The sequence below is a fragment of the Harmonia axyridis genome, chromosome 1, assembly GCF_914767665.1.
Source record: "Harmonia axyridis chromosome 1, icHarAxyr1.1, whole genome shotgun sequence".
Lineage (NCBI taxonomy): Eukaryota > Metazoa > Arthropoda > Insecta > Coleoptera > Coccinellidae > Harmonia > Harmonia axyridis.
In genome coordinates, this window is record NC_059501.1 from 16,369,404 (window position 1) to 16,392,599 (window position 23,196).

General features: G+C 32.2%; 1 protein-coding gene and 1 non-coding gene across 2 annotated transcripts; one reads left to right on the forward strand and one right to left on the reverse strand.

Moving 5' to 3' along the window:
- The first annotated feature begins 550 nt into the window (after nucleotides 1-550).
- On the forward strand, nucleotides 551-22,092 carry LOC123671118. Its single transcript, XM_045604808.1, has 15 exons — nucleotides 551-705; nucleotides 895-1,134; nucleotides 1,192-1,315; nucleotides 1,611-1,729; nucleotides 1,788-1,987; nucleotides 3,245-3,605; nucleotides 3,851-4,010; nucleotides 6,828-6,900; nucleotides 9,668-9,803; nucleotides 9,860-9,983; nucleotides 16,609-16,727; nucleotides 18,185-18,384; nucleotides 19,101-19,299; nucleotides 19,791-19,952; nucleotides 21,775-22,092. The coding sequence occupies exons 2-15, from the start codon at nucleotides 949-951 to the stop codon at nucleotides 21,973-21,975; spliced, it is 2,364 nt and encodes a 787-aa protein (XP_045460764.1). The 5' UTR covers nucleotides 551-705; nucleotides 895-948; the 3' UTR covers nucleotides 21,976-22,092.
- On the reverse strand, nucleotides 5,779-5,885 carry LOC123671776. The gene has a single exon (XR_006746192.1). It is a non-coding gene; the product is annotated as a U6 spliceosomal RNA (small nuclear RNA).
- Nucleotides 22,093-23,196: the final 1,104 nt, after the last annotated feature.

The following is a 23,196-nucleotide window of genomic DNA, read 5'->3' on the forward strand; positions in this document are numbered from 1 at the left end:
TCAATATACACAGTTATTCAAAGCTTTTAAAAATAATAGTTCTAGTTAAAATGAGAAGTTTTTTCAAGTAAAATTTTGAAGATACAGACTGTTGAACTCTATTTTTTTTCATATATTTTTGTAAATTCTAAACGAGTTCGTTTTTTGGAGGATATTGTACTCGGAGGATTTTCAATATTTTGATGATTTGTTGAATTCCTATAATCCCCCATTGTCCTCCAGTCGCCTCTATCCTCATTGGCGTAGAGGGTAGGGGCGATTGAAAGTACGACACCCCCGAAAACTACGCCTCTGAGACTTTGTATGAACTTGAACAAAATAATGGAAATTATAATTGGCGTACATATCAAAAGAGGAAAAATTGAATCTTCAAATATGGATTTATAATTTCTGTTTTCCGAGAAAAATTATATAAAATTTCAAATAACGACTTTGCCTTGAAACTTTCAATTTTCTAGCTGAAAATTCTCAAATAACAGATACTAACGAGTGGAGATGAGGGCTCAAAAAAGATTCGTTACCGCATAAACATTCGAATTTCGATTAATGTAATCGTACCGCAGTTTAGGTTACTTTTCGATCCCTTGGCAACAAAGATAGTCGCGACAACGTTGGATTACAATCAAAAACCGGTCACTGCAGTCAGCTGTTATTGACAAAGAAAAGAACACCGATACTGACTTTGCTTTTATTTGGAACTGTACTGTAAGTCTTTAATTTTATTACACTAAAATATAAAATAACATGACTAATATTTGATAACATTTCTATTATCATAAATCAAAGGTTGTATAAATATTATGAATCACAATTTATGATTAATAAACCAATATTAACGATTGGATTTTGTTTAATTTATAGTTGTTATTGAGATAGTCTTTGTTATACTTCCAGTTCATTACTTCGGCATCCCATTACTTCTAGAATTTTGGATTTGAATGTTGTAAGATGAAGTGGCAGATTTTAATTCTGGGTTGTCTTATTATTGGGCTAAATTGTGAATTATCCAGAGTGCCCTTGTATAAATTTAAATCTGTACGAAGAACTTTGAATGATGTTGGAACAGCCGTAAGAAGAGTTACCCTCAAGTATGGAGGAGATCCCATTCCAGAAGTGTTGACTAATTACCTTGATGTGAGTTCAATTAGACTACAATGAAACAATGATTTTATTGGGTATATTTCCTTACAGGCCCAATATTATGGACCAATTTCAATTGGTACTCCTCCGCAGAATTTCAAAGTAATATTTGACACTGGATCCTCAAACTTATGGGTTCCCTCAAAGCAGTGCTCCTATACAAATATTGCTTGTTGTAAGTGATAGGAAATAATTATTCAACGTTATTTTTATATTTGTACCCTCATGAAAGACATTATATGAAAATGTATTATCAACAACTAGAAATTGAATACATCTTCAAACGTTTTTAGTAATAAGCGAGAAAGCAACCATTAGAAATTTAGTAATTGCAATTCATTCAATTTTCAAGGGGTATTTTTATTTTATTATGTTTTTCTTTTATTCATTACTTCAGAGTAAAAATTTAATCTTGCTTGTAATAAAATTCTTGATAAGAATAACTTAAGGAACAACATTCTATGTTACAGTACTCCACAATAAATATAATTCAAAGACCTCAACAACTTATAAGAAAAATGGTACATCATTTGCTATTCAGTATGGTACTGGAAGTTTGAGTGGTTTTCTATCTACTGATGTTGTTCAAGTGAGTAGAATTAACAAATTATTATTGGACCATTCAGATTAATTGAATATATCTATAGGTTGGAGGGTTAAAAGTACAAGATCAAACATTCGCTGAAGCAATAAATGAGCCGGGGCTCACTTTTGTGGCTGCTAAATTCGATGGTATTCTTGGATTGGCCTACAGTAGTATATCTGTAGATGGTGTAACCCCAGTTTTCGATAATGTGATCTCCCAAGGTTTGGTGCCACAACCTGTTTTCTCCTTCTATTTAAATAGGTATGTTGAAAATGGCTCATTTTTCAGTTAGTTTTACCATTCCACAAAAATTACATAGTGCAATCTACATAATTATATTTTAGTTTAAAAAATATGAAGGTGTAAATTTCCATATTATATTTTAAGGAAATTATTAGCTATTCAGTTCAGTACAACTGAATGGAATTTGAATTTTCTTAAATTCAGCATTTGGTCTTCTATCTAAGTGTTCTAGAAATCCCTATATTTGGAAAAATGTCATTTAACTATAAACCCATGAACACATTGAAATTAACTATGACAATGAAATTGAAATATTCTCAAGGATTGAGTATTTTTTTAACAATATGTGAAAAAATGAAAATATTTTCATCTTTGGAGTGATTCGTCATTCAAATAAGATTCAACGTTCATCAACACCATCTAGGAGGGAGTGGTGATACTATCCACAAATTTATCCAAGCGAAGCTACCTCTTCCGGAAGTTTTATGAACTACCTAAAAAAGGACAGGGACGGATTGAAGAGGTTTGATTCGTTATTCACTAGTGATTAAAATTAAAAGTATTTTCGATTTGCCTGGAATTAGAATAATTATTTTCGCTAAACTAGAAGAAAAGCGTCGACGATAAGATACATATTATTAAATCAACTCAATCGAAATATTTCACTTTCCTGATCCTACACATGACGAAAAAATATGGATAGAACCACCACGCCTCTTCAAGTCAGTGCTCTCTTAATTTTGTTTTTATATTCTTCATGGATTTTTTTTATGATTTTGATGAAAGTACCAGTACGAAATTTCGCAAGGGGCTTGCAAATAGTATTCTTTTTATTCATGCAAAATGTCAACTTGGTCGGATCTGTTGTCACTGAAATATCAGGTTTTTTTATCGATGTTCTGTTTGAATTGATTTTGATGATACTATCGACACAAAATTTTCCACAAAGCTTCAAATGGTTACTTTATACACATGCAAAATCTCAACCTAATCATATATTAATTCACGGAAAAATTGAGAATTCCTTTTACAATATTCTAATTTTCTATGCTTCTGATGATAAGATCAAATTGAAACTTTGCACTGAGTTTGATATTTCATAGTAACACCCAAATTCTCAACTCTGTTGGTTTTATGAATAATTTTCATTGGATATAGATAAACAAACAAAGGTTCTTTTATATAATGTTTATGCAATGGCTTTACATATTATTATTTATTTTAGTGTAGTTACACAATGTTTTAAAATAACTTACTAGAATGATATCTTTCCAGAGATACAAATGCTTCTGTTGGGGGTGAAATTATATTCGGAGGTTCTGATCCTGCCCATTATAAGGGTGAATTCACTTATTTACCAGTTGATCGTAAAGGCTATTGGCAGTTTCCAATGCAACAGATCCAGATCAATGACCAGACCCTATGTGCCAATGGGTGTGAAGCCATTGCTGATACTGGAACCAGCTTAATTGCAGGTCCTTTGGATGAAGTCAAAAAAATCAATGAACTAATTGGAGCCACTTCAATGGGAGGAAATTATATCGTCTCATGTGATTCGATTCCCAAATTGCCAAAGATCACTTTCAAACTAGGAGACAAAGACTTTACACTTGAAGGAAAAGATTACATATTGGCAGTGAGTATTGCATTTTAGTTTGATATAAAGGGCGAGTTTTTTTCACAGATGGTAAAACTCATCATCTTAAACCATTTAAAAAAATATGCAAAATAATATTGGTGAAACAGACTATACGATTCTGTGTTATTTTCATCAGTACCTTGCCTACAATAAAATGTAAATTAAGAGAACATTTGATTATCTCATAACTAATAAGATAATAGATTAAAATATTATATATAATCTTTTTTTTTTTTTTGTAGGTGTCTGCCATGGGAAAGAGCATTTGCCTTTCTGGATTCATGGGAATTGATATCCCACCACCACGTGGACCTCTATGGATCTTAGGGGATATTTTCATTGGTCGTTTCTATACAGAATTCGATCTTGGAAATAACAGAGTTGGATTTGCTGATGTTGCTTAAATTTCCCGTTTTGATCTGATCACTTTTCAAGATGAACATAAAGTAGTACGAATATAATTCAGACAAAAAGATTTATTGTGATTTGTTTACTATTTTTTATTTTTATATAAGGTCTGATGAAACAATGTTCATTAGGAACATATTGAAGTACAATAGAATAGAAATGTTGATATTTTATGATTATGATTAGCAGTTTGTCTGAGTTGTTATATAATTTCATTGTTCTAGAAATAAACATTCAGTTGATTTGAATTTTTGTTTTTTCTTTGAAATGTGTGAAAAATTAAAAACATAAGTTGCCCCTTGTTGAGCGCTAGTTCCTTGGACAGATCGCTCTATTATTTCGTCACAATTACTGCAATTTTTTTCAATTTTGAGCCAGTCGTAAATACGATAACTCCCGAATGAAAATACTTCCCTAGAAATTTGAAGTTTTCGAGGTAGGTTCGCATCTCGAATGACGCGGTTGAGTTCATTAATGGGCATAATCTGACTCGTGGTTTCCTATACAGGGTGTCCCAGAATGAATGGAGAAGAATCCTAATAATTCAGAAATTATTGAATTTAGGAGCATAAACCTGTAAGATGAACATCATCGTAATTTTTTTTCGCAAAATCCACAGAATCATAAAAAATTGGGGTTTTAATTTGAAAAACAAAAGTTATGGACTAATTCTGATCCCAATTTTTGATACAATATTTCAAACCCCCTAGGATGAAATTGAAAAATTGAAGTAATGCAAAATATTCCCACATTCTTTTACTTCGAAAATGTGATACGGTTTGTTCTTCTTTTCAATTTTTTTTCGAAATATGGAAACTATTTCGACGAATGCATCAATTTGAACAGAAAGATATTCAGAATTGAACACTGCATCATATCAGAAAAAAAAAATTTTTTTAAACATTTTTTTTCATTCCCTGTATAACTGAAAGTGCTATAGGCTTCAAGAATATTTCAACTCGGTAGAGAATTTCATAATCCCAATTTTCAGATTTCGAATAGGACAAGTTCTCTAGAAACGTCTACTAGGCAGTCGAACTTGGGACACCCTGTATAAGCCCTTGGCCAAGCTTATATAAATCCAGTTGTTGTCTCCGTTATCCTTATAAATCCAAAGACTTCCAGTACCGCTTTGGAATAGAAATTTACTGGTTTCTTGGGATCGACGGAACGAGGGGACAAGGTAACATAGCCTACACATAACACATCGGAGTCTTAAATGGCTCAAACTCTGAGTTTTTGACTTTTTTTAAATATATATAAAACCTTGTATCTACCACGATTCATATATAAATTAATTAATTAATAAAAAAAAATTCAATAATTTTCGAAAACCATATTCAAATCTCTATGATACCTTATTATCGATAAATAAAGATAATTTTTTGATTCTGTGTAATAGAAAAGAAACAATAATCCTAATAATAATTCCATATCTAAATTCATTCAATTAACACTCGTTGACGAAAATAACCGTTTTTTTCAGAGATTATTGATTGAAAATCTGATAATATTATAATATAATTTAAGCACTTTAATGTAATACCATATTCAAAGGAATATTTCTCAAAAAATATATAATACAAATGATAGTGTATTCGATAAACAACTGATTTTCGTATCAAATTCAATTCATTCAAGTAATAATTATTGTTTACGTAAATAATGGCATGAGATTTTGAGGTTGGGTGAAAATTTGATTCTCTCATTAGTTAAAAACAAAAATGAGTGGTGAAATATTCTTAGGAAAGAATAATCTTCAAAAAATGTGGAACGCTTCACGATTTTGCGTGTCATCCTTGCGCAGGGGCCATGCTAATCTTCTCTGTATCGTTCCAATTTTAGTATATGTACCGCCGAAGCGAGTACAACTTTGCGAATAAGATGTTAATATTTGTACTAACTGCCCATCGGAACATCTGAGTTATATGGATTTTTGATTTTGCTACATAATCCTAATTCTTTGGGATATATAAGGAAAATATTCGAGCAGTAACATTAGAATTAATATTCTCCATTCTACTGTGCCAAGCACAATAAAAAATTTAACATAGTTTTAAATATTAGTAATTTTCATCACAGCAGTATGAAAGGTTGCCTAACCATATATCACTGCAATGACATCTATTGGATGGTAAAACTATCGTGCTTAGTGAGGAATAACGGTCAAAATGTTCAAAATGCTTATATTTGTTTTGTTATCGAATGTGTAGATTCATTTCTGAAAAATAATTAAATGCACAACTAGGTACCTCTAAATTTAAGAAAGCTGCTAATATTTTGGAGTATATATTCATAAGGTATCCGAATAAGGAGATTTTGATTGCTTACTTTCTTTCTAAGTGCTTCAATATAACTCTGTTCATATGTTTGATCAACTTTTCAAAACTGATATTTCAATTTCTTCAGATTCCAGAAGATCATTTGATATCAAATAAATTTTTTCTGGAATGTAAGATTCCTATCAGTCAATCAAATGATTATTCTTCTCATTAGCCTACATCTCATTTGGAATTTATTGGCTTACAAATGAGCACTTGCATTTTTTTTTGTGAACAATAGGAGATCGGCCTTGATTTTTCAACGATCTTTTTCAGAATACCGCTGCAATGAATAAAAATGAATGAGGGAGCATGCTATCTCTTATTTTCAATAGACTGATCTTTGAGGAGCGAAAGATCAATCAATATCTGTTTGTCTATTATAATTAGTTGACGCGAAATTTAAAATAAAATCTTATCGACGACAAAACATATATATCACACTCATAAAATAGTGTGCAAGTTAACGGAGACTTTTATTTTTTTTGAGCTAAAAAGATGAATGTGCTAATTTGGTTGTCGCTGAGCATATTAATCGCTGTGGCAGATGGAAAGTTGGCAAGGTAAGAAATTCTATAAAAATTTTTTTCTCAAAAAATATATTATCCGTTACTGAAATTGGGTTATCAAACGACAAACAATATTATTATTTTGGCATAGCATTCATCTTGACGATGATGATTTTGATGCTAAATTTTTGTTATGGAGCTACTTCCTATTGAAATATTATTTGCCAACATATAAGATAACATACATTTCGTCAAATTTATCGAAACATTTAGGACATACAAAAAATGATGCGATATTGGCATTTCTTTTATAGAAAAATTCTCAGTCTCAACAGTTACGGAATTTGTCTTCAAAAGAAGAAATTTTTCAAGGAATTTTTCACATAACTCAATTTATCAATTCTCAAATAAAAATATTATTTTGGTATATGAGTATTTTCTTAACCACAATATTTTGCATGTATAATCTGCGTTGAATTATCGACTGAAGTGAGATTTTGTGTATAACTATATATAAAATAACAATTTCAAGCTTCGAGCCAAAAAGAGGAAAACAGTGACGAAGTCGGGAGCTTTTTCTCATATTATAAGGATCTCTGTGAAGTTATTATTTTTGTTGTTTTGAAAGCCTATTTCTCAAGAATCGACATTTTGTTGATGGATCATATTGTATAATAATATAGTTCAACTATGAGGTATCAGAGGTACAATTTGTTGAGCATCTGACTAATATACTGCTCTTCAAAATACACGCATATAATGTTCTGAAATGTGTGTATGTAACTAAGTAGGTACATAAGCACACATAAACAGTTTTGTCGTTTTTTCTTACTTTACTATATGCTACTTAAAACAATGATTTCAAAAGAGGAAATAATTATCAATTTTTTCTTAAGTTTAAGTTCCAGTTGTATATTCAAAATATTGAGTTCATAAAATAGGAAATTATATGAAATGAATAACAACGGATTTTATGTTTATGTTTATATTAAACAGCCTATTGATAAAATACTGAGAATTTATGGATATCGGATATCACTTCCTACTATCTTCAAAAACATGTCAAAAAATATTAGTATAAAATAATATCATGATTCGGGCTAAATTCTTGATATAATCATAATACAGGAAATGTTAGTCCTAGGACTTGCTAACCACAAAAATTATTTTATTGATTCAATATCATCTTAGGATTACATTTTTTTAATTTCAGGGTTTCATGTCGAATAGTTCCGGGAAATTAATTATTTGCAAATATGATTGTCTAATTTTAGTCTCTGGTCTCTGAAATCAAAGGATTGGATTATTGTTCTAAAAGGATCTCTGCCGTATAATAAATAATAAATTTCGAGGAAGTGATTTTAGTTTTTCTGCAGAAGCATTGGACGATATACAGCAAACTTACTTACTCACTTACTTTTTTCATTCTACATATACATATACATAAACTTTGAAAATTTCAGAGAAGTAAAATCATTTTTATCATTATTGAAAATAATAAGTTAAAATCAGATCGTTCTTCCCATAGAACTTTTTTTCAAACAGTTTGATATGTAATTGAGATAACAATGCCATATTTATTATTCCTTTTCACATCACAGAATCAAAAAAAAAAACTCTAAAAAAATTTTACAAATTAAAAACTACTTTTCGCCGGCCATCTTTAGGGTGCTGTAACTAAGAAAGGGGAGGCTCAAAAAAAAAAGTTTATATGAAAGACCCACCCTATTTTTTGACAAGGAATCGCCCCCTAAATTTTTTCGCAACTATTCATATAGGTGCATCCTGTATAAGTATCTACATATTTCAAATTTTATGGTAGCACTAGCAAATCGTAATTTTTGTATAAAATCAATTCTTTGAATTCGATTTCCCTGATATTAGCTATTAACATTGATCAATTAACTGATTAATGCGCATATGAAATTTACAGTGTTGTTTAAATTTATGCAACGATTTTAACCTTCAAAATACTGAATTGCAACTTGAATTAAACACATTAGAATACCTATATTATGATACAAGTGTAGCTCAACGTTGCAATTGCACTGATACACTTGTAGCATATGCTATTTTTATTATAGGTGCATCATAACATCAATAACAATGCTGTAGTCTTAGATCAAGATAATGTTCATAATAAGTAATTGTTGTTGACGAGATTACTGTACATAGGTATATGATTGATGACATAATTATCTAGAAATTTGTAACGATGAAAATAAGGAATGTTCATTCTTAGAATCGGAAAGAAACATAAATCAAATGAAAAAAACAGATAAAGCACTAACACTGACAATTTTTTCAATTAGCTTGGATCTGCTATCACTGAAATATAGATTATAGAAATTTAGATTCAAGGAAACCGTACCAGTAAAAAACCATAGTCGTCAAATTAGGACTGCGGGTGGCTCAATGAATATTACCTCCCCTGCAGATCAATTTGCTTGGATAAATTTCTCGAACTCGTGGCAGAGACACATTGGACGTGTGTGAAGTTTCTCTATCCTGCTGGAATTTTCTTTGGTTATAGAAGTTTTATATATTTATGTAGAATACGTTGTAGCGATGATCCATTCACATTCAAAACACTTAGACGCTTCTCAATGGAGACTTTGGGATCATCACGAACAGACCGATTAACCCATTCCACGTTCTCTTCCATTCCAACCTTGGCTGCCCGGGTTTTGGTTTATCTAGTGTGGAACCGGTCTCAAACTCTTTCACCTATTTCCGATTGGGAAAAATGCTTGGCTCATCATTGAAGTGCCGAAAATTTTCTTTTGAGACAACTTGTATAATAATTATTTTTTCGATGCAGGTTTTCCCTGCATAGGTTCAAATCTTTGAGGCAGGCTTACGACGAAGTTGGAACTTCACTTGAGAAATTAGCAAGAAGATATGGAGCATATCCCGCACCACTGCCTACCCCAGTCACCATTTTCAACTATTTGGATGTAAGCCTTCGTAACCTGTAAAGTGACATAAAGAATACAGTTTTATTATTTTATAGGCTCAGTATTATGGAACCATCTCTATAGGGTATCCTGCACAAGAATTCAAGGTTTTGTTTGACACAGCGTCAGGTAACCTTTGGGTACCATCTGTCAAATGTCCCTTGACTGAGACAGCCTGCGGTAAGTTTTTATTTATTCTCTTCTTTCATATTATCATTTCAATAATTGCCACCTTAGCAACAACGAAATCCATTTATTCGACAAGTCATGGGCGTAGCAAAGGTCAATGGGAAATTTTGGAAGTTATGATTGAAAACAGAAAAATTAATTTTAACAAACACCAAATAGGGTGTTCCACCTAAAGTTATGTTTATATTAGCGAAACTCCCTCGTGAAAGTCACCCGTCGAAACTTACTCGCTTCGAGTGACATTTTGCACTACGAAAAACAGAGCGCAACTCAGCTCGCAAAATTGCGCGAGTGGGACGAGTCCTTGAGCGAGTCGACTTTCTTTTTACAGTATGTCAGTATAAATAAGTAGGCTATGTTCAGAACTAATTTCCTTCAACGCATCTCCTATACTAAGCGAAAATAAATTCTGAATTTTCTGTATTATTTTATTGAAAAGTCGGACCTGAATTTTCAGAATTCTGAATATGTTGGTTCCTAAAGGTACATGAAGACAATATTCCCTGAAATTAATTGATTCGATTTAACTGTTATGACGGATCGAAATTTTCGCTGAAAATCGAAGATCACCCCCCGTCTAAAACTTATAAAGAGGAGAATGAACTTTTCTCTATCTCAGTCTCGTAATGAGTTTATTACAGTACTAAAAACTGTGCTGTAAAGATCTCATTACATCATTGTTTTCAGTTATATTTTTCATTTTGTAGTTGTCTACAATCCTATCAAATTTCAACACACGTCAATTGTCAATATAATATAATTAGGATATTTCGAAATGATTTGCAACATAATTCGCAATTTCTCTTAATTCTGGTGGTGTTAAATCAATTTCGTCAGACATAATTCACAAATTTAATGCTTTATTATAAATTATTTCAAAATTCGAAACGTTCGATTCAAGTTCCGTAATCTGTCAATTTTAGTTACAGTCACACCAACTGCCAAGATACATTACAAAAGTCACTAGGAAAGTCTCTACTCGCTCCTTTTTCGCTCGTTTTCGAATTTCGCATTCTTGTTGGAATAGGAGTCCATTCTGCAACTTGTTTTAGAATATACTATGGTAGTTTGATGTTCATCTGACTAGCATCTATACGTGGTAGGAATATGTACAGTTCCTCGTGACTCACCCCATATATTGTCATATATTCATAGTCATTGCTGAACGAGTGTTTTGAAACTCCTTTCACTGGTATTTTCATGTCTTCTTCAAGTAATTATTCATCAATAATTAATGTTCTTATTACAGGACAATTTGGAATCTATCTTTACTTCAATTAATCCTCAATTTTACTTACAGCTTGCAAGTTGATTTTTCTTATCGATTAATCAGAACGGAAAATTTTGGCTATTAATCATTTTGCCACTTGTCCTCCTAACTACGCCAATGACCCTATGAGACAAATATAGCGTTATCTAATCGTCCCCTGATGTCTACCATTAACGGTTAAAATCGAATTTTTGCCAAACAATTTGCAAACTTTACACAATGGTTCATTATTTTCTGCTATCTCATAGAATATGCCATATACAGGTGACCCACATATTGTATGAGACTTCAATACAAATCTATTTGAAACATTGCATCCGGATATTTCTATAAGTATATGAGGTTATTTTCATTTCCAATAAAAAAAAATTTGGATTCGTTCGAGAAATGTGGAATTTCAACCTCATTGCAATTTTCACAGTCTAGGTTTGTGAAGGATCCAAAAATCAATTGAACAAATGTTTCCCGATTGAATTCCAGAGATTTTCTCGATTGATCCTCTTAGCTAGAGAACATTTAGAAGGAAACAAATTAAACAAAAAATTTCTCGGAACCTCACATAACACAATTTTGAAACTGAAGATGTTCTCAAATACGATATCTTTTTTAATAATTTTGACATATAAAGTTGAGATTTTGGGTGTAGATAAGAAATATGAATTTAGACGAAGGAATTCGAACTCACTGATGACGAATACAGGGTCTAATTCGATTCTGTCCCTCTATAACTGAGTAGCTGAAATTTGAAACAATTTTCAAAATTTATAAAATAAGGTCAAAATATTAAATGATGAATTATATTATTCAGATAAAGTTCGAATTTTGTCGCTTTTGTATTTGAGTCCTCATGAATCATTTTTTCGTATTAATTTCCTAGTATACCTAAGTTCATAATAATTTTTTTAACTTGTCACATCTTTTCATTTAGACTAATTTTCGTCCCTTTGTAAATATGATTCATTCACTGTAGAGCCCCGAAGAAGATTTTAAATATAAGGTGTCGTAAAAAGAAATCCATCATTTTTTCAATAGATGGCTTTAGTTATGTGTATCTCGCGTTGAATAAGCGTTAGAAAGATGAGATTTCGTACTACAAAAACTTTTCTGACAGTTTTGTGATTAGTCGATTCAGTTTCAAAGAGAAAATACGCTATATTTTACAGTTTTTCTTCTATGAAGGCGAAAATGCAAGCCAGGTGGCTGAAAATATGAATATAGTGTTTATGGGTCTGATTCTGTAATAACAAATCACGCGCAATTTTGATTTTGTCGATTCCTTTCCGATGCACAACGGACTGGAAGGCCAAATGCCGAAAATGTCGTTAATATCATAGACATTGTCAAGCCCGAGCGTCATGTAAGCAATGTTTCGATTGCCCAAGAGCTAAAAATTGCACAAAAAAACGTTTGGAAGCATTTGCATAAGGCTGTTCGCAAGAAGAAGCTAGATGTATGAGTTAACGCAAAAAACTCACGGACCGAATTTCCATCTGCGAATTGCTGCTAAATCGCAACAAAATCGACCTATTTTTAAAGCGTTTGGTGACTTGTGATGAAAAGTGGATAACTTTCGACAACGTCAAGCGAAAACGGTCGTGGTCGAAAAGCGAAGAGTAGGCGGATACGGTGGTAAAACTAGGATTGACGGCCAGGAATGTTATGCTGTTTGTTTGGTGAGATTGGCAGGGAATTATCTACTATGAGCTGCTCCCCTACGGTACAACTGTTAACTCGGAACTGTACTGTCAATAATTGGACCGTCTGAAGGAACTAATAGGAGAGGAATTGTGTTCCATCAGTACTGCACCAGGTCACACACATCGATAGTGACTCGCCAGAAGCCCCAGGAGCTTGGTCGGTAGGTTCTTTTGCATCCACCTTATAGTCCGGACCTGGCACCGAGTGGTTACCATCTGTTCGTGTCCATGGCGAATAATTTTGCTGGTGAAAAATTCGTTTCAACAGAGGCTTGTGAGAATCGACTGTCTCAAGTTTTTGCCAATAGAGACGAGGACTTCTATGATAAAAGGCATAATGATGTTACCTTCAAAATGGCAAACAAGTATCGAACAAAACGGCGCCTAAATGACCTAAATCGGATCATTCTAACTATACTAATTAAAGCTTTGTTTTTCAGGCAAAAATAATGGATTTATTTCTACAACATCTTGTAAATCAAAACGTTATTGGCATTCTATCGAATTGATTTTCTCTTTCAAATTCGGATCAAAAGTATAAGTACCCTCTCATCATTTGGAAAGAAACTTTCTTATAACAATAGTCAATAGCTGTTGATATGCTTATTTACATATAATGGATATTTTCGCAATAGTTGCGTATCAAGAAGAATTCAGAATTCTATGTTAGCCTATGATTCTCAATTGAAATTGATACTAGAAAAATCCAGGAATTCGTTAGAAAAATAATATAAAAAGCTACATCATTTTATGGATCAGGAAGAAACATATTGGACTTGTTTTTGTTACCTAGCAACTTTTAAATCACTGAGTATTTTAATCTTGGAAATATGCACGCTTTTCGATTCATAGAACAAAGATTACGTGCCTACGGGTACTTACAAGGGTACGTAAAAATACAGTTAATCACTCCAATTTTAAAGCTAGTCTTTAAAAGAAAACAACAAGATGAGTACCTAATAGCAAAATCCAATAGCCGTTAATTGTTCATTAAACATCACGGTGCATTCAGGGATGCATTAATTCATCATTTAATTGATTGTTTTCGTTCAAACCAGTAGTTAGATATGTAGATTCAGATTAAATCAAACCTTAACACTTTTGCGAAATACCGTATTATAGTAATCAATTCTTCCAAGGATTTATGGAAAAACTTGACTATAGCAAATTTATTTTGTTTGGTGATAGGTATTCAATTGTTAGAATCTATTAGTTACAGTGCTTCATAGGTCATGAATATTCTATTTCTTTTCATTACCGTTTATCTTACTATCATTTTTTGTTATCAAGGAGATCTGCCATAACTTCATATTTAGATGAGGGTTGTTTGAAAATATAATTCCAAAATTGAAGGGGAGTATTTCCCTTGAAAAGTTCCCAGCTTCCAAAAATGAGAATAAGATTTTCATTTTATTTTTGAAATTGCAAAAGAATTGCATTTTATGAGCATGTTCCACCAGAACAAAATTTCTCAATTTAAAAATATGTAGGGTGGTTTAAAAATAGATATACAGAGTGTTTCCAAATATGTGCGATATTTTCTAGAGAAAGAATCTTCGTCGAAAATTGAAGGGGGGTCTTTCATTTCCTTGAAAAGTTACCAGCTTCCAAAAATGAGGAAAAAACTTATTTTTAAATTATTCTTGAAATTGCACAAGAGATTCATTTTATGAGCATTGGACAGAGCATTCTACTGAAGTTATAATAACACACTTTATAAATTCATAGAATTTCTATGAGCGTGTAACAAACGATTCGACAACGATGTTTTCATCTTCAGGAACATACTGTTCTTTTAGTTTCCGACAACATCGTAAATATTATGTGGGTTGAAGTGTGCAGGCGCGGATCCATGCCCCACATTTGGGGGGGGGGAACTTTTAGATACTCAAAATACTGAAAATGTGGACCCCAGACACTTCCGCCATTTTTGAACGTCATTTTTTTTGCCGTTCATTAATATGGGTTTTCACAAAATGTATTGAAGGTGAAATTTTTGCTGATCTAATTATTTGAGTCTTAGTATGTCAAATTCTAGGAGGGTCGGCAAAATTTAAGAGGTGCCTGGGCCATTTGAGGGGGGAACGTTCCCCCAGTTCACCCCCCCACCTGGATCCGCGCCTGGAAGTGTGAATAGGTACAACAAATTCAGCAAAATATCAAAGCATTATAGAAGTTGAGGATGTTACAAATATTTGTAGACATAGATACTGTCAGACAGGGCAACAGACATATTACAGATACGAAACCAAATTCTGAATTGCCTGAAATGCATTTTGCGAACGAAAATCGGAAACCAGAAATTTTTTGTGGGACAGTTGATCACAAATAATAGAATAAATATCAAAAAAGAACAAATCAATACATGTGCGGCTTTCGTTACCATGAAATAAAAGATTCCGAAGCAAAATTATACTTTTCTTTCGCTTTATTCTTTTCCATGTTTTTCTCATAAATGAATTTTATAAAATCAATTTAAATCTGGCTCAGGTTTCGGAATAATTGAAGACATAAAAATCCTGTTATAGTAAAGACTTTCGGATTAAAAGATAAAGTCATGCAGTTAAACGTTAAACCCTTATTATTAACTTGGAACCAAATTAGAATATGTATTTCATTTAATGGAAATGAGTCACGAGTTTGCTTAGTCACACATACACATTAAAAATCACAAGAAGCACAACAATGAAATATGGAAATCTTCTGCCAAAGAATAGGCCCTAAGCTTCACGTATTCCGTTCCTAAAAAGTCAGCAATCCACTGTACATTGTCTTCGTTTTTGTAACATTATTAATTCTCTAGTTCCAATTTCCATGAACACAACGTAAGCTGTATATTCAAAAAAGCGGAAATTCCTGTGACAACTTCAATGTTCCAACCTGAATAATTATCATCAATATTTAATCAAAATTGGATAAGTAAAAAAATTTTGGTATCCCGAGTATTTCACGTTTGCTCATGATCAACCCTTTATCACAAAAAGCTGAATTTTGTATGGGAACATCTATAATTCAAAGTGAATTCCCAAACTGAATTTTATTCAAAACGGATAAGAATTACAGAAGTTAAGGCTGTTACGAGGATGTGCAGACGCTCAGACGGACATACCGACATACAGATACATAGATACAAAACCATAATTATTTAGGATGGTCCAAAATGCATGATGAGAGTAAAAAACATTTGAATCGAAAGGCAAAATTCGTTTCACCTCTGGAAAAAAATATTTCAAACAAATTATATTCAGTTTAAATAAGGTAATACCACAGAGCTTTTGCAGACTCATTTCTGATCATCAACTTAGCCAGGATTAATTACAAGTTGTTTCCAAACATAGACTTAACTCTTTCATCCCGTTTAATTTTCAGTTTTCCTTTGTGAAATCCTAAAATTCAATAAAAATTCTTAGATTCAACATCCCGAACTTTTCTTGAAAAATTTGAAAGCCTTTAACAAAGAAAAATTAGGCGAGTAAGGAAGTCAGTTCCGGGAAATTCATGATATTATAATATATATTGAATAATATATAAATAGTATATTTTGCTAATAAAGGGTGTTATTATTATTATTATTATATTCAATGAGATATACTTTAGTAGTGCTTTAAACAGCGACTTTTCATTATTAATGTCTATTAACTTTTTTCAGCCCTTCATAGACAATACAACAGTTCCAAATCAATAAATTACGTGGAAGATGGTAGAGCTATTGCTATTGGTTATGTAACTGGAGGAATGACAGGATTTTTATCAATGGATTCAGTACAGGTAAGCAACTTATTATGAACAGAAGCAAAAATGTTTGGAATGTTAATTCAGTTAATCGACTTACTAAACGTCGTATTATTGTAAATGAATTTGAAAGTGGTACCGAGGACCTACTGCTCAGAACTTGGTACGGGTACACTGGTATCGTGTTAAGAAAATTCAGTACCAAGACTGCAATAGTGAGCCGATTAACTGACTAATGTCGTTGAATACCTAATCATTAAATTTCTCTCAGTATTCATAAATGAGTACTGATTTCGATAAACAATTTAACAATTTCTAAAAGTGGTTGAAGCGCATATTTTTCCATGATTAAATGGCATAACCCAGTAGTTCTCGATCTTTTGCTCTTCGCGCTCCCTTGTTATTTCGAAAAATTTTGTTCCCCCTATCCGTAGAGGTAGCAATTCAAATTAAACAATTACCCTCCATTCGACAATAGACCTTTTGGATTATCACTTCAACAACTGATAGATGTTTCATCAAATACAAAAAAAAAACTTTTTCAAATCTCTCTTTAGCATTTTATCTTTAGCTTTTTATTTTCAATCTCTTAGATGTTTCGATAACTAAATTTAGCATTTCAAGAATTGTAATGAATTATTAGTAATTGAAAATTGTATTGATTTATGGTTTTCTCAAAAATCCCAACGAAAAATAAGTTATAATTCATAAAATGTAAAATTTAATTATTCAAACAACGATCCACACAGTTAGGAATTGCGGTTTTTCCTCATTCAAAGTTTTACCTCGATAACTCTTGAAGTATTCATTTAAGGTATAGGGTTTGCCTTAAGTAACTATTTTTGTACGTTGAATCATCTGAAATAATAAAAAATATAGGTTCTAATTTGAAAATCTTGAGTTTTGATGAATTTGAGTTGTCCAAGTTCATGATCTTCTTATAAACACCTTGTACATTTTTTATCCAAACTGCAAACAGTCGTATAATACTACGTATTTGCAGAATCGAAAATGAAAAAGGTTTGTTCGAAAAAATATTTCTGCATAAATATTCAACAAAACACCACAATTTTTTTCATTAGAATCCCATTAACTCATGAACCGTTAATTTTTTCCCAAGGTATGGCATATTGCTGAAATTGTCATCAAAAAAGCTATCTATAATGATGCAATAATATACTGGGTGTAACATTTGAAATGAGGAAGTAGTAGTCTGTTTCAGGTATAACCGGAAGTTGTAGAGATCTGAAATAATCATTGTCTCAAACCCGAATATGCAAATTTTCAGCTCAACATTATGATTTGTTTTCCATAAAAGTCTAACAGGCCATCCTGGTGAATCACCCTGTATAAATCATTGAATATCATTGACAAATTGTCATATATCCTCTAATAGCATTGCTTACAAGCAAGGACTCGATAATGTTTGATTCATTCTTGAAGAAAAACACTACTCCATTAGTGAGATTTTAATTTTTTTTTATAACAAACAGATTGGTGGTCTAGTGGTCAAAAATCAAACCTTCGCAGAAGCCACGAAAATTGGTAGCACATTTAGTGGAGCACCATTTGATGGAATTTTAGGATTAAGTTACAACAATCTTATATCTGTCCTATATGTTGATACCCTATTCGAAAATCTGTTCAAGCAACATTCATCATTGGATGCCAAATTCTCTATATACCTAGATAGGTGAGTGAATGATACATTTACTAAACTTTTTATCTATCAACTTGTACATTACGAAATAAATTTAAAGGATTTTAAATGCTTCCATTTTCCAAAGCATTTCGGACCAAGGGCGTAGATCTTTTTTTTTCTTGAGGGGAGGGGTAATCGAAAGAATTTTTTTTAACAACGTTTACTCATAATTACCTGTAATGTGAGAAAAGCAGGTTTTATATCGAAGTTTGAACCAAATTACTCGAAATGAATTTATTTATTACCAATTCGAGCGAAACGAGACATCACTCGAGCTAAGCTCTCGTGAATCGGTGACCGGTGTATCAACGAATATTGTTTACGCTCTTGTGATATTTTTATTATAACTGAATATTTTTGTAACGTTTTAAACCATCGAAAACATTCGGGATGATGGTCAAAAAGTTTCAAATACCAGTTAGTATTTGAACAATTAAAATTAGAGAATATTTTTCGATTTTATTCGAGTATTTGGCAAGTATTCGGGATATAACAACTGAGTATAACGATTTTACCCCAGAGTCCTAGCTCTTATTGTTTCGAAATTTTGGATTTTTTAATATATTTTTTCCGATATCGTTATCACTATCACCTAATTGTCTTCTAAGATCGTGGACCCGATGCCATTTTTTTTTTCTAATAATTTTGCAACATCTCTTATTTTAATGATTTCAAATATTATATATGATCTGTTGTTTTTTTTTCAGGAATATGACCGACGCAACTGGAGGTGAAATGATTATAGGAGGGAATGATCCAGATTATTACACTGGCAACTTTTCTTATGTTCCCATTACTAGAGAAGCTTTTTGGCAGTTTAGATTGGACGCAATGACCATTGGAAACGCGGTTTTCTGTGCCGATGGATGTGAAGCTGTTATAGATACCGGATCCAGTTTTCTTTGCGTAAGAAATTATGCCATATTTTCGAGCGCTCGTTCTTCGAATCGATCGCTCTATCATTTCGTCTGTATTTTTCGAATTTCAAGCCAGGCATGGTCTCAAATGATAGGATTCGACTCCACACTGATGAATTCATCCTTAAATTCAATTCTGTCCGTCCGGACGTATAAACGATAACTTTCGAACGATGGGTCCTAGGCGTTTGAAATTTTCAGGGTAGGTTCGAATCTCGAATGCCACTCCTCATTAACTCTCAAAATCGGACTAGGGGTTCCGTGAATATCGTTTGAGATCATTCCCTGCTCAAAATTAATAAATTACAGACATTGTGACCAAATTATAGAGGAAAAAATGAGTGCACAATAAACTCAAAAAACGCTGTAAGCATAGCGAACGTTTAGAATATCCGATCTAAGAGAATAATTCTGAAAAATTATCTCTGATCTGTAAAATATACCTACTGTTTTTGGTAGTTAATATACTGTATGTTTTAGGCACCCAGAGCTTATCTACCAGCGATACAAAAAGCAATTGGGGCTACGAAGAAAGGAGATTTGTATGTTGTGGATTGTAATACTATCCAAGATTTACCAAATATAGAGTTCTTTGCCTCAGGAAAGAAATTCGTTTTGGAACCTTTAGATTACGTAGTTAATGTAAGTATTAATGGTTTTATAAGTTATATCAAAAATGTTTTATTTGAAAATATTAGATATTATGAATTCACATTATTTTTTTATTGTAATCGTAGGTATATTTCAAAATTTTGGTACATATTTCAATTGTATGAAAACATAATTAAAATTCGAGTCGTCCTTGAAAAGAACAGTCATTCAATGATTTTTCTGTAGCTAATGCCGAGGCTAATGCTATTATAATGTTATAGCGACTCTTCAACTTTAATACCTTAACAGCAAGGGTAGATAAATTATTTTAACTTTGTGATTTTTTCTCATACATCATCCTAGATTTTTGAAGCATCAATAAACTTTCTGCTTCTAACGCTGCAACTTCTACACCTGAAGAATGCTGAACATTCCTCAAAAACCAGAAGATTACATTTGTTTTACATTTATTAACAGAGTAGGCACTCCATATCCTTAGTAACGGAACACCACAGTTCGGATTTTTGTACCAAAAATTACAATTTTGTTTGAAATCTTATTTTTCTCCGATTGAGAGCAAATATTGAGTCTGCAGACAATGCAGACACTATCAATCAGTAAAGTTTTACTTTTCCTGCCTGTAGGCAGCAAAGTATTACTTTTCCTGACTAAAAGCAGCAAAGTACATATTACTGCCTATAGGCAGCAAAGTAATTAGGTAACCATTTTCCCGCTTAGGCAGCAGTGATTATTCTCAATGCGAATTCGACATTTTCTGACAATTTGTAATAATTTGCAAGTACAATATCCTACATGTATCATTATAAACAATGGAAGAAAAAATTATATGTTCAACTCGGCGGCAAAGCAGATTGACTGACTATTCTCACCTGAATTTGAAATCTTGCTATAGAAAAAATTTAGTATTGCACACGACAATAAAAGCACACAATCTTCTCGAGCGTCAGTCTTGACATCAAAAGACACTCCCATTTTTTGTTTTTGAAATAGTATGAAGAAATTTGTGCCAAAACTTTGAGACAAACGTTATGCTTTACTATTGTGTCCTTATTCTACTCAAGATATTGATAATTGTTAATTTCATAGTGACAATCATAGACTAGTAATTATTATTCTCTAATTCTGTGGTTATTCCGTTCATTCTTCCACATCTTGTAGAACAAAATCGTGCGAGAATATATCAGAAACGCACAGTTTTCATGGTTATTTTTTATTATTCTATGGTGGTACTCCGAACTTTCCGCCACGGCTTTATCTGTCAATTCATCAATTTGCCTTAAAGAAATCAGTTCTGCCAACCAACATTTTTCAATGCAAAAATCACTAAAATGTATTTATGGAAATATTTCATTAATTTCAATGAAAATGCAATGAATTAGAGAAAATAATGTATAATACTCGTACAGAAGGCTCATTCTACCACTCGTTCATTCCAAAACTCGCCACTTCGTGGCTCGTTTTTGAATTTTGAACTCGTGGAAGAATATCAATGCCTTCTGCACTTGTATTATAAATAACTATTCTCTAATTCTGTGGTTATTCCGTTCATTCTTCCACATCTTGTAGAACAAAATTGTGCGAGAATATATCAGAAACGCACAGTTTTCATGGTTATATTTTAATATTCTATGTTGGTACTCCGAACTTTCCGCCACGGCTTTATCTGTCAATTCATCAATTTGCCTTAAAGAAATCAGTTCTGCCAACCAACATTTTCCAATGCAAAAATCACTAAATTACATTTATGGAAATATTTCATTAATTTCGTTCATTCCAAAACTCTGCACTTGTATTATAAAAATAACTATTATCACCTATTCTGGACTATTCATTCACAAATATTTTTTCACAGTTCACAGATAAATGTATTTCTGCCTTTACGGGGGCAGATATAGCACCTCCTCGTGGACCTCTATGGATACTTGGGGATGTCTTCGTTGGAACATACTATACTGAATTCGACAAAGCTAACAAGCGAATCGGTTTCGCAAAATCAAAAAAAATAAATATATTAAATGAGTTGAATGAATTGAATGAGGTTATAAATGAATAACTTATGTATATGGAAGTTAATTTAAAGTATTTACTTGTATTGATTTAATTATGTAACACAATTTTATGTTTGAAAAATAAACCTAAAATAAATATATTAACTGTTAATTGTAAAATAGTGATTGTTTATTATTCACGTTCACCATAAAATTTCCCATTTGCATGGTCAAAAATTAATAACATTTAGTATTTAGTAATACTATTACCTATAACAAAAATCTACCTAGAATTGTTCATTTGTTCAGTGAAATACGAAACATAGCCAGCCAAAGTTGAAACATTATTTATTGAGAAAGAATTACCATAATTTTTGAAATGAAAAAAATGTTTGTCTCTGGTTTCAAAAGTTCCGGACGCAAAATATATTTCAGATCATATTTGGTTTAATATCTGTCCATCGTTCTGTTTGTCCGCAAATCTTTGAAGTAGCTTTAACTTCTCTAATTCTTATCCAATTTTAATGGAATTTGGAATGCGTATTCCGTTTGGAAATTAAATGTGTCAAACAAATTTCAACTTGCCCGATATAAAGAATTGCGCGTTAAGTATGGGCAAAATTGAAATTGCGAGGGGTGGGGGGATTGACTGTTGCGTCACTCCCAATGATCCTGGTACGTTCTTTCACTAATAGCGGCCTCATAGTAGGTATTTGAGAGTATTCCATGAACCTCAGCCGTCATTTATTTATATTAATGCAGAAAATTAAAACCTCCCGTAAATTACGAGAATCGGCAATAACTTTATAAAGCAGACACAAATCGACTAATATTTCGATGGCGTTATGTTTACAAATACCCACGCGCAACTTTAGTTTTAGTGGGATTTCAATGTTTATTTACATCTCAACTATTCTTTTGTTATCTATGTAAAACATTTTTTTGGTGAATAAACTTATTATATTTATTATTATTATTACCTAAGCTTGTTGTATGACATCTACGATCTATTTATTTCGACTACCACTTGCCGCTTCAGCCATCTATTTCAAAACGGCGGAAACAAAGTTGTACACCTACTCCTTTGTTATTGTTTCATACAATCGTATTCGACTGTAGTAGATGTGCGACCGATCTAAGCAATAAATGATGCTGGGTTATAAATAAATAATAAAGGATAATCCTTGTAACGTAATGTTCTTTTCATTGACAATTTTTCTCTGAATTTTTAGTATCTAGCGTAACTGGGCTCATTAGTCATTTCCTTCAACAAAGGTACATTGATT

What these genes read in the sequence shown, in the direction of transcription:
- LOC123671118 (XM_045604808.1), top strand. Translation starts at nt 949, where the DNA reads ATGAAGTGGCAGATTTTAATTCTGGGTTGTCTTATTATTGGGCTAAAT. An exon ending in TTCTCCTTCTATTTAAATAG is followed by an intron (nt 1,988 to 3,244) that starts GTATGTTGAAAA and finishes ATATCTTTCCAG; the next exon opens with AGATACAAATGCTTCTGTTG. An exon ending in TATCAATGGATTCAGTACAG is followed by an intron (nt 16,728 to 18,184) that starts GTAAGCAACTTA and finishes TATAACAAACAG; the next exon opens with ATTGGTGGTCTAGTGGTCAA.